Source organism: Acartia tonsa, chromosome 8 (genome assembly GCF_053477335.1).
Source record: "Acartia tonsa isolate MP-2025a chromosome 8, ASM5347733v1, whole genome shotgun sequence".
In the NCBI taxonomy this organism is placed as follows: domain Eukaryota; kingdom Metazoa; phylum Arthropoda; class Copepoda; order Calanoida; family Acartiidae; genus Acartia; species Acartia tonsa.
Genome location: NC_137267.1, coordinates 51,746,661 through 51,759,844, shown reverse-complemented (window position 1 = coordinate 51,759,844; position 13,184 = coordinate 51,746,661). Strand labels below are relative to the sequence as shown.

At 30.9% G+C, this 13,184-nt stretch overlaps 1 protein-coding gene across 1 annotated transcript in view; it reads left to right on the top strand.

Annotated features, from left to right (window-relative positions):
• Window positions 1–13,184, top strand: part of LOC145327253 (MFS-type transporter SLC18B1-like) — a 35,293-nt gene that overhangs the window by 20,958 nt on the left and 1,151 nt on the right. The window contains exons 11-14 of the mRNA XM_080170840.1: window positions 5,436–5,598; window positions 8,987–9,051; window positions 12,288–12,380; window positions 12,755–12,889. Of these exons, the coding sequence (XP_080026966.1) occupies window positions 5,436–5,598; window positions 8,987–9,051; window positions 12,288–12,380; window positions 12,755–12,889 (456 nt within the window). The remainder of the gene's footprint in view (window positions 1–5,435; window positions 5,599–8,986; window positions 9,052–12,287; window positions 12,381–12,754; window positions 12,890–13,184) is intronic.

Below are 13,184 nucleotides of genomic sequence, written 5' to 3'. Positions count from 1 at the left end.
GTATGACTCATTAAAAATACTATAGAATTTATTATATGCATCTTGAGCACTGTAATTATTAGACACAGAACTCCAATCAGCATTTAACATATCATGTTTAAAAGAGGAAATATTTTCCTCACTAAAATTTTGAGTTTGAATAAAAACAGGACCAGACTCTTTAACTTTGTCAAGAATAATAGTGCAAGAAGGGAAATGATCAGAAATATCTGCTGTAATAATAAATGACTCAAACTTATTTTTATTATCATTGGTATAAATATGATCTATGAGAGTAGCACTTGTATGAGTGATCCTAGTTGGCAATGAGATTAATTCTAAGAAACCATTTGCAAAGCTATTTTCAAGTAGTGATCTAGTTTTATCATGTTGTTCAAATTTTAATAGATCAAAATTTAAATCCCCAAGTTACATAATGTTGAAGTACTTAATTACTATTCTTAAAACAGAAAATTTAAATTCATAATATAGTAAATTTAAGAAAACTTAGTTATAAAATAAATTGATTCTAGCGCCACTTTTAATGTGTTCAGATTTACAAACAAAAATTAAAAACATTTTAACCCTTTCGTGATGGTTATATAAAAAAATATATATTGGAAAAAGAAATTCCATAATTCAAATTGCATTTTTGAAAGAATGAAAAAAGCATTATTTTAAATACGTATCTGAAGATCAAATAAAGAAATCAAAAGAAAAATGGAAGAAAAAGCAAGTGTGAGAGAGAGGTTTTAATAAAAAAGAAAACGCTATGGCAGAATGTTATTACGTTCATAGTATCAAAGGCTTTTATTACAAAATAAAAATCAGCTGGACAGAAATTCTAACATAAGTAGTTGAACTTGAAGTAATCTTTATGTGCAAGTTAATATATTTATATTTATTTTCTAATATTTCCCCTGTGAATATACAGTAAACCCCCCCCCCCCCCAAAAAAAAAAGAGCATAGGAATTGTCAGGGAAATTTTAACAAAATCCATATTTCTAATTCTGAATAAAAAATGCATACCTAGCGGATGCGTACCTAGCATCCAGGGGCTTTGTAATTAAAGGGGCAGAAACAGGCTAGAAAAAATAGCTTAAAACCATCTAAAAATGAAATAGCCTTATGTCCTCATGGGACCTATTTGAAGCTTACCTAAAATTGAGAACCCAATTGCTTTAGTAGTTATTGAGATTTTAACCTTCAGACAAAAAAACTTTATATATTATTAGCGTTTGCCCTTTATTATCTACGGACTAAAAAAAAGCTTAAACCCATCCTAAGACTTAAATCTAAAAATTAAATAGCCTAAAACCATCACGGGACCGATGTTAAGTTTATATAAAATAGAGAACCCAATCAGTTATATTAAGAATGAGACATTGAAATCAAATTGACAATATATTTACAAATAAAAATATTTTTATTAGTTATTTATTGTTGTATGTTGTAAAGCATACAAAACTTGAATAGAAGATAAGATAAGATAATAAAGTCTTCCCTGGAAATACTAAAAGCTATACTGACAGACCGACGGCATATAAAGGGGAAAAAATACATTTTAAATTTAAAATTAAAGCCATATATTTTTAATATCAGATGAAGAATTATGTTTCACCCTCAGACGGACATTTCTAATTATAGAGGTGCTTCGCATATAAAATATATTTAATAATAATTAAGCACGTGAGGTTTAGGGTGCTTTCCCATATTAAGTACATATCAAGCATTGAAAATACACTTCCATATTTTATAAACTAGCGGCTTCGCCCCAAGAGGTTTAATCAAACAAATTTTTCGTATTTTAGATTTTAAAAAGATTTTTTTTTTTAATTTTTTTTTTTTTGGGGGGGGGGGGGTAATTGACCCCACTATTTTAATTTTAGTTTAAAAAAAAAATTTGGAAGGGGGGGGCATTTTACATTTTTTGGGGAGTTGGGGGTGTCCCACCCCCCAAGAAAATAAATATAAACCTTCCCGGGACCTATGAGAAGCTACCCTGTAAAGGAGAACCCGAACAGTTCAGAGGTTAGCGAGATCCTGCGCCACAGACAGACATCGTTCTACTTTGTAATATAGATAAATTGTAAATTAGAAGGGATAGTTTTTTCTCATAAGCCTAATTCTTGCAGGGGGCCCTAACCCACCAAGGTTTACACTTGATGTGCTTTACTCTTGATAGGATTAATTATAGAATATATAGAATTTCTAAGAAATTTTAAAGCTTAACAAGGATGACATCATCTATAAGTCCTTAGTAAAGCTAAAAAACATGGAAAGGTTTACAATAGAAATTATACAATATCTTTGATAGTAGATGCATATCAAAGCATTCTAAAAGACGGACGAACAAAGTAAGTTTTATACTGGATGATCATCAGCATGGGGATGTTTTTTTCAATTCCAGCCATTTATCTTTAATAACTGAAGAGAAATTCACGATTACTCCTTTACGGTTTCTTACAGACAGACAGACATTTCAATTAGAGTACAAAGAAACATATGATAACATCAATAAACTTTGTGAAGTTAATAAAAATCTAATAAGATAGAAAATGTGGTTAACACATTAGATGTCAATAGTATTATATATACAGTAAACTTTAAACATACATCTCTAAAACCACAAAAATCTAATTACTAAAACTTTAGCATAATGGACGGACTGACTGACAAAGTTAATTGAATATATGATGTTTTTAGTCAGCGAAAAACAAATTTGCTTTTTATTTTTATTTTAAAGTAAAACATAATTCTGATTGTGTACCAGACAGACATACAAAGTTCATTTAAGATTTTCCGCTAAAATATTTTTAGTAGAGAAGCTACTATATAATTTGAAATATCCCTCTGTTTTTTTCTAATAACTCAGACCCTAAGGCGGCCTCAGGCCGCTTCGTCACTTGTATCTTAATATACAACACATAAAACAAATGTCTTATAATCAATTGTATGGAAGCTAGCTAGGTGTGATATATAACTATTATTCTTTTCTTGTGTTAATTATGCACATATAAACCTATAAGAAGGATGTCTATCCGTCCGTCTGAAGCTTAAGATCTCAGTAACCGCTGTACCGATTAGGCTTTACTTTTCAGCTTTTTTTTTTTTTTTTTTTTGGGGGGGGGGGGGGGTACAATAGAACAATTGTCTTGTAATCAATTGTATGGAAGGTAGGTGTGATATAGAACTATTATTCTTTTCTTGTGTTAATTATGCACATATAAAGGAAAAATAAAGATATTCTGGATAGGAGTATTGATAAATAATCAGTGTCTTAACATTTCCGCAGATATAAAATTAGTTTTTTTTCAGCATTGCTTTAAATCTGATTTATATTCATTGGATACCTATAGACAATTTTCTACGAATAATAAAATAAATATTTCAAAATTAAAGACCATTCAATAAACCCAGGCGTTCGGCCACTTTACTCTAAATAAACTATTAATATCTAATTTTACTATCTAGAGAAAGCTGTCTATAATATGATGCGATAAAAATCTATCATCATTTTTTTATGTAAATGATATCTGGAACACTTCTCATAGGTTTTGACTTTTTTGGCGAAAATAAGTGAATGTACAATGTACATTGATATTACCATTGTCCTATCTCTCGCCTATAAAATCCTTATGCTTAATTGTATGAAGACCAAATAATCTGGTATAGAATACTAAATATATAGAGTCAAGCTATGTCTAAAGGCCCTGTCTATATACTGTAAAAATAATCTGGTATAGAATACTAAATATACAGCCAAGCTATGCCTAAAGGCCCTGTCTATATACTGTAAAAATAATCTGGTATAGAATACTAAATATACAGCCAAGCTATGCCTAAAGGCCCTGTCTATATACTGTAAAAATAATCTGGTATAGAATACTAAATATATAGAGCCAAGCAATGCCTAAAGGCCCTGTCTATATACTGTAAAAATAATCTGGTATAGAATACTAAATATACAGCCAAGCAATGCCTGAAGGCCCAGACTATATACTGTAAAAATAACCTGGTATAGAATACTAAATATATAGAGCCAAGCAATGCCTGAAGGCCCAGACTATATACTGTAAAAATAACCTGGTATAGAATACTAAATATACAGCCAAGCAATGCCTAAAGGCCATGTCTATATACTGTTAAAATAATCTGGTATAGAATACTAAATATACAGCCAAGCAATGCCTAAAGGCCCAGTCTATATAATATAAAAATAATCTGTTATTGAATACTAAATATTGATTAGGAATTCTAAGATTTTATCAAAAACCACCTAAAAGACGATCGTTAAATACCAGTCAATTTTTTTTGTGTCGGATCGTCAAAAATCGTACATAAAATTTTTAAGATTATATCTAATAAGAATTTCATGAAAATCATTAATATTTTTAACAGTATATGTTGTATTGCTTGCCAATTTATACGTATTCTGTATACATGAATAAGATTTTTACCAGAAAAACGTCCAAATTATCAAGAACAAAAAATGTTTTATGTATGATTAGATAAATTTTAAATTCATATTTAGAAATATAATTTCTTTAATAAAATGATCAGTATTTGTATTACCCATTATAAAATAATTATTCATTGGCTTATCAATTTTGAGGACTTATGTATATTGAATTTTAATTGGTGAATTATCATTAGGGATATACATCAATTTATTTGCCATTGTCTTATCCCTTCAGATTGCTGAACAATCTTTGATATTTTTTATAAAAATAAGTTCTGAAGTGTTTTTCCTTTGCTCTTTCCTGTCGGTATAAAACACTTCATTTGTTTTGTTAATACCTTTTCTAACTTTTAATAATCTTTTAATATATATTTTTAATACTAAACATATATTAGTATATTTATATATATATATAGTAGAGGCTACGCCTCTAGATGCCTCTTGGGGCACTTAAGGAGGGGGAGTTTAACTAGATAACCTACTTTTTTTTTAGATTTAAAAGATAGGTAAAAAAAAATTATGCGGAGGCGAGTGACACCTCATCTTTTAAATTTCAGTTAAAAAGAATTAAATAAAAAAATTAGGGAGGGGGGAGGGCGAATTCAATTGGGAGGGTGGTGTTACACTCTCCCTAAATAATTATGAACCTTCCAAGGACCGTGTAAAGAAGAACCCGATTGGTTCAGTATTTAGCAAGATCCCTCAGTACAAACACACAGACAAACAGACAGACATTCTTTTACTTTATTACTACCTTACTCTCCCATTAATATTGGGCATATCATAATCATCCTAAAATACAAAAAAAATATGACCACCCCTCCCCCCCCCCCCCCTTACTTATTTGTGTTTTACCTACCAAACAAAACTTTCATCCCACTAAAAGGGGGAAGTTTGTAGAAATTTTTCTCTTTTCAATAATTTTTACTCTTTCTCCTTGACTCCCCATCCCAAGAGCCCCCCAAAAAAACTGATAAAATTGTTTTTGTTTAGTTCCAATTGGACAGCAAGATGACCGGCCTGATAATCACTGGTAACTCGCTGACCTACACCTTCCTGGCCCCGTTGTTCGGACTCTTCATTGACAAAGGCCTGTCCTCCTTCCATGCTGTTTGTGTTGGAAACGTGATCACCATGGTTGCTATGCTATTGTTAGGTTAGTTTTTTAACAAGAGTGCAGCTACTCTGTAAAGAGAATGCTGTCCGAAGGGTTAAATTTGTATCATCATTGGGCATGTACATCAATTTATCTTCCTTATTCCTTTTGTTCTCTGATTTAAAAGGATTCAGTCAGGTCTCTTATGGGATATGACAATGGACAAATTACAGTACAAAAACCCATAACGACACATTCAGCCGTCAACGAAGCTTATCAACCTAGTGATTGGCAAATTTTTTAAGCTAACAATTGCGAGAACGTATCTATAAAACTTTGGATACCAGCATAAAGTACAGTCCAATGTTAACTCCCTCCCTAATTTTAGTATTTAACTAATACCTACGATTTATGTATAAGAAGTAAACAATGATCAATAAATTAATGCTTCTTCCAATTTATTCCATTCCATACATCCTACTCATCTCTAGTTTTCAACAGATTAATTAAAATCTGTATTTTTTGTTCATAAAATTTTGCATATTTAAAACTTTTGGTATAAAAAGTAAATTTTCTTTATGCATATAATTACATGGTGGAATACTTGCACAGTTTATCAAGAGTTTCAAAATTTTAATCTTTTGAGTATGTTTATTATTGTTCAATTGTTTTTTTCATAGTTGTTTTTTATTTATTACACTTAAACGGAAGATTTATATCAAAGCAAACAAAAGGAGAACTATCTTGGAAATCTTTAAATTCATATATAGCTTCCTTGAAATATATACAATAGGGTGGGTTCATTTCGGAATTAGACAAAGCGGGGATATGCAACAGATAAAATTAACCTTAAAAACATTTCTGACCGAAAAAGAATTTTAAAAAATTGAGTTTTAGAACACGGCTACTTAAAAATATAATTCATTACTTATTAGTATGCAAAGACGACATTTAAATTTTTTTTTGAATCAGAACTATGGCTCCATGGTGCTCCCTGGAAAGGCCTTAAGGAGCTGAATCAGGAACTTTTGTACGTTTCAAAATATCTCGTTTCTAGCCTTAGAAATCACTAAAAAAACAAAATTTTTTAAGGTTTATTGAGAATTGTCCAATTTGTAGAGGTTTTTTAGATTTTCTCCGGCTAGGAACGAGATTTTTTGAAACGGACAAAAGTTCCGGACTCAGCTCCTCAAGGCATTTCCAGGGAGCACCATGAAGCCATAGTTCTGATTCAATAAATTTTTGACTCCCATTTACAAATAGCTATACAAGTGAATGTCTGGTCGTCAGCGGTTTTAAGACTTAGGATAAATTTTAAATCATCCAGAGGTGTATTATATCTATATAAATTGAGTGCAGATCCCCGCTTTGGCCTCAGAAAAAAAATAATATACAAGGTCTTAAGGCAACTCAAAATAATCTAAATAATACAAATCGTAGTAGCATTTACAATATTCTTTTATCTCTTAGTTTCTGTAGTTTCTTTTCCCCTAATTACAGGGTAACAGGGTATTTTCCCTAAGAAACACAACCTTGTCGGTTCAGTGGTTACCGAGATCCTAAGCTTTATACAGACAGACATCCTACTTAGTATTTTAGTGAAATAAAGCAGTAAAGGTTATTTCTACCTTAATTGAATAATTTCTTAAACTGCCGTTCTATTGCGGATGTTATTTTCATTAAAGTCTAGTGGCGCCGCTGCTAGTATTAATTAAATCTCTAGAAGAGTATTAGTTTAAAGTCTAGTGGCGCAACTGCTAGTATTAATTTAAACTCTAGAAGAGTATTAGTTTAAAGTGTGCAAAGTATCTAATTAAAATGTAAAATAGTTGCATTGCAGTTTGTTGGTGTTATTATAGAATAGCAAAAAAATTTAAAAATTGTGAAAAAATGTTTAATAGTTATTTCTCGCATCGTATTATAAACGGCTTTCCGCGGATATAGAAAGTAAAATTATGAGATTAAAACTAGTTTTTTTAGCCCTGAGGTGCCGAAGGCACCGGCTAAAAAAACTGGTTTTAATCTTATGATTGTACATTTCTATATTCGTAGAAAGCTGGATATAATACGATGCTAGACATAGTTTTTTCGTATGGATGAGAACCGGTTCCTATCCACCGGATTCGAATGAATACGAGAAAAGAGTTTTCACAATTTTTCCTTTTATAAATTAACAGGATCTGTATGTGTGTGTGTGCCGAAGGATCTCGCTAACCACTGCTTTACAATGTAGCCTCCTATAGGTCTGGGAATTTTTTGGGGAGAGCATTCCTCCCCCCCAAAAAATAAAAAAAATGGAGGAGGGGGGGGGGGGTCAAATTCAACCCCCAACACGTCAAGTACCCCTAGATGCCTCTAGGAGCATTGCCACTAGGAAATAAAGAAGTATTAAGTCTATAATTACATGTTTTTTTTCTCTAGAATCTTTTTTTATATGACTTATCTATTTTTAGTAAGCAGTAAGCACTATATTGTTTAAAAGTTAAATACATTATATGAACACTGAGATTAGGATATATACAGATCTTTCCTAGCGTTTGCAAACATGTACAATTAAATTGCATACGAAAAGTTGTATATAGTTTAAATCTAACTAGAGTCTGCGCCCCTATCATCTAGGGTCTTATTATTCGAAGGGAATGGGATGAGGGGAAAAATAGCCTCGAACCATCCTAATACCTAATTTATAAAAAAAAATCCTCAAACCTTAACGGAGTCCATGATTTTGAGAACTCTTGAGTTTTAGTAGTTCTCGAAATTTTAAGCTACGGACAAAAAATTTACTAATTAATAAAATTATTTTCTCGTATTCATTCGAATCCGGTGGATAGGAACCGGTTCTCATCCATACGAATAAACTATGTCTAGCAACGTATTATATCCAGCTTTCTACGAATATAGAAATGTACAATCATAAGATTAAAACCAGTTTTTTAGCCGGTGCCTTCGGCACCTCGGGGCTTAAAAAACTAGTTTTAATCTCATAATTGTACTTTCTATATCCGCGGAAAGCCGTTTATAATACGATGCGAGAAATAACTATTAAGACCACATCTATACTGAGCAGGGAGGGAGGAGACATTGATATTACACTGGTACCCAAAGTTTTAAATTATTTGGGTATTTTTATTGAGTTTTGATTGGTTGATTTCAGTCTAGTTGTATCCAAACTTTGCAACATATGTATAATTTCAATCTACAGAAGGGTTAATTTGTTTTTCATTATTGGGAATGTATATCATAATAATTAGCATCCATTGTCTTATTCTAAAGAGACCTGATTCTGGTCAATTTAAGATACAGGGTGTCCGTCGAAAACTTTTTTTTTGAAACGCATATTACTCTCTTAATATTTGAGCTATTTATCTTAGTAAAATAAAAAGTATTTGGTAGCCTACTACTGTAATTACCCTGTATAATAAAAACTTATTTGCATATATTTTTTTAGGCCCTGTACCTGGTTTAGAGAGTCTGCATAATATTCCAGCAATTGTTACGGCTATGGTTTTATTGGTAAGATATTTTTTGTATGTTAAAATGGGTTTAGTCCGTTTCGTGGCAACGCACCTTAAGTGGCAATTCTTCCTATTTTTAAAAGTAGGTTTTCTCCTATTTCTAACCCTTGCGGGGGGCTCTAACCCTGTGAGGCAATCACCTAACCCAATATAACCTAACCTAAAATAACCTATAAAAAGTCATTTTAAAAATACGACAAATCGCCCCTTAAGGGGCGTTGCCACGAAAAGGACTATTCCCGATAAAATTATTGCATGGCTTTATAAAATGCGTGTCAAATCTCTAATGCTGCACATTTACGTTAGCTGCGCGCTACTTCGAATTTATGTACCATATGTTTTTTTATTTTAACAGATTATTTAAAGGCAGTGGAGGTCTTTCCTTTGTTATTATTTTAGGTTAGGTTATATTAAGTACTGGGCACTACAGGAATAAGCCCTGCAGTAGTTAGGCATAGTGAAAAATTCTCTCCTTTTTGAATTATTTTTTAAAAATTAGAGAAGGGCTTTTAGTGCTTGATAGAAAATTCGAGTTAAGGCAAGAAGGATTTTTTTTGTACCTGCTTTTCAATAAGAAGATACTTGCAGCTGGCAAAATTAATGATACCCCTATCTCCCCTTTAGCCCCTCCACTCCTACTGGATGAACGAACTGACCAATACATGCTGTCCATGTTAGGATAAACATGCTTATGCTATTTTTAACAAATATTGTTTGGTTTGTAAATCAAATCCATGTTTTAACCCGTGTATGCTCAATTAAATCCAGTCCCGTTGGTCCTATTTTTACTTTTCCAAGACGTGTACTTTCAAAAAACATGATTTTTTCTTTGCTGGGATAAAGAAATAAGTAAAAAGGTTTCTTAAGATTTTAACAACAGATTATTTTCGACCTTTCATGTTTTTTATTTAATGAATTCCCATCAAGTTGAACAATTATTCTCTGATAAGAATTTACAATAAGTTTGATTGCTTGAACATTTTCCATTTTTTCTCCTTACATTAGTAAATAATACACTTCACTAAAAACGAATTTTGGAAATTAGATGTTACTTAAAAAATCAGAACAAAAAAACAGTATAAAAAGATGGAATTATAAAGGGGGAGGTAGATTGTGCTAAAATTTCGTAAAGGTGTGAGTTTTAAGGCTTAAAAACAGTAGTAGAATGATAAAATTTATGTTAACTTTAATAAAAAAAATTTGTTTATAGTTTCAATAAAGAATGCACATAGTGAATATTATCGTTCTACTACTGATAAAAAAGACTTTAAGCTCACACCTTTACGGAATTTTAGCAAAACCTACCACCCCCTTGATAATTTTTTTCTACTTTCATATTTTATATTCCCCCCTAGCCATGGTTTGTATGTAGGTTGTTAGTAATTTTCCTGGTGAAAATTTGTTGGTTAATTGTTGGTGAGCTACCATTACACTAAGTGCAACAACACGTTGTTGTCAGGAAGGAAGGGGACAATGGAATGTTTATTAAACTAGTCCCAAAAGTCTTTTCTTTTTCGTTGGCTTAACAACTTTAGGGACTTTTATTGAATTTTTATTGGTTGATTCTTTAAGTTCAGTGTCCAAACGCTTCAGCCAATAATTGTATTCTATAAATAAGGAATTTTGTGTAACATCATTGAGGTGTAAAAGAATTTATCAGCAATTGTCTTATCCCTTTAGATTCCTGCGTCGTTGTTATTTATCAACCTTCTTTACAAATTAACTCCTAGAATAACAAAAAGCAAGGACTAAGACTCGCCAAATAAATAATAAAAAAAAACTAGAGAAATTGAAAAGTCTAAACGTTTGTCTAATGATTGTGCAGTAAAGGTTTCAATATTTTTGTGTTTTAAACTACCTAAGGATCTTTGATAATTATTTCTGATGGCCTGAAAAACCTTTAACATTTTTATTCAAATAAGCAAGGGAGGTTATCTTATTGGTACATTTAACTGAAACTTACCTATTAATTAATACTTATATTTGCGGGAACTTTTATTTAATGAAATCTTCTAATTTTTAACATTTACAAAATAGCCTACTTTATTGCATTAAGATCCATGACAGATCTATATGGGAAATAAATGTCTATATATGAGCTGAAGTTTTCCAAATATTAAGTGTTAAAAACCCATAAAACTCCAATAATCCATAATAAACTCTCATTGACCAGAACGATATGACCCATTATTTTACTGCATGAAGAATAAATTCTTTTTTTATTTCATGTTGCTATTTGAATTATATTGAAGTATTCAATTTCTATCCATAAAACAGAAAATTTAAATTTATAATATAGTAAATAAAAGAAAACTTAGTTTTAAAATAATTTGATAGTAGCGATACGTGCGTAATGTGGTCAGATATTGAACTAAAATTTAACAGTTAACTAAACATTTTAACCCTTTCAGGACGATAATTTGAAAAATATTTTAAAGAAAGAGAGGCAAAATTATAAATACTTTAATACTTTAAACAGGGATAGGACAATGGAAGAAAAAGATTAATATTCAATCTAGCTAATAGCGGGATAATTTTAGAACGCCACCTCTATTAGTTTAAATTTGTTGTTCAGAGCTTTAGTAAAGCTTTGCTGAAAGAGAAATTAAACCCAGGGAGTAAGGGAGGGGACAATGGGCAATTAATTCAATTGAATAGTTGAAACGCCATGAAATCCAGATTTATTCAGAAAACTTGAAGAAAATTGTAGAGGGTATGTTAATCAAATCTAGATAAACTAAAAAAAAGTTCTAAGAAATAAAGCATTCATTTGAAATAAGATTACCAGGACATCAGATTGATGTAACCATTCTGTAATTAATTACTGGAACTTGTTCACCCCATATCCTTAAATTTTAAAATATTACTATATACAAGAATTGAATATGTGATAGAAATATCACAACAAAGTTTTATCTATGAAATGATTTTTTTTTATGAAAAAAGAATTGTTAAAACCCGCCGTCTGCTAGAAATTTAGTTTGTTGATAGTTGTCGGCTATATTCAAAACTAACTCAGCGATTTAGAGGCTAAAGTCAATCAGAACCTGCTAAATTCTTGCACATTCCCTTTAAGCCAGTACCCAAAGTCTGGAACTCCAAAAAAATTGAATATTTGATCCATTGTCCCCTCCCTTACTCCCTGAATCAAATCAGTCAAAAATAGCGAAGGTAGACAGACATACAAATCTTTTCTTTTTTAAATGAATAAATCACTACACCAAATTTGTTTAGGGTCTTGGAACTGCAAGTGGTCTGATTGGTGGCCTACTTGGTCTAATGGAATGCAGCCAAACAAATAAACTACCACAAACAGATCAAACTCATGTAAGATTTTCAAATGGTCCATGTCTCTTTTTTTATAAATAATGAATTATTTATTTTATACCTTTTTTTTATTTAATGAGATTTTTAAAATGTATAGTTCTTGATTTGTGATTATGATATTTTTCTACTTCAATTAGCTATTTATTCTTTTTTAATATAATAAGTAGTTTTTATTTGCTTCGCTTGTAGTGGATTTATACAAGGTTATCAAAATTTTATTTTGGTTAACTGGTTAGAATTTGGCAAAGATTTAAGTAATTAATAATCCATGTAGTAAGAAAATAGTTTATTTTTATCTGATGATATATTTGGCCTATGATTCCCGGATTTTCACATAAATATTAGAAGATTTTTAAATTAATATTATTTTTCAGAGTTTAATGAGCAGCTTGTGGTTAATAAGCCTGTGTATTGGAAGTTTTGTTGGGGCCGGGCTCGGCAGTGTCACCTTTGATCAATTTGGTTTCAGCTGGAGCTGTTCTATTGAGGCGATTATTATTGGTATATCGGTAAGTTATTTTTTGTCCTTTAAATAAAAGTAACATGATTTCATTCTGTCTGTATCAAAGGACCTCGCAGGACATTTAAAATATTCTGGTTAATAATGAAAATAATTAATAATCAAATTAATTCTTCGTCTAAATTTATTTTCTTTTAAAGCATTAAAATTGCAAAATTTAAGTTACTTTGCAAAAAAATATTGTGCGCAAATTACTTGCAATTAGTCTCAAAATAATAACATTAAGAATTATGCAATGAAGAACAATGCAATTACTTCGCAAACTTTTTTTGCATTGATTGAAA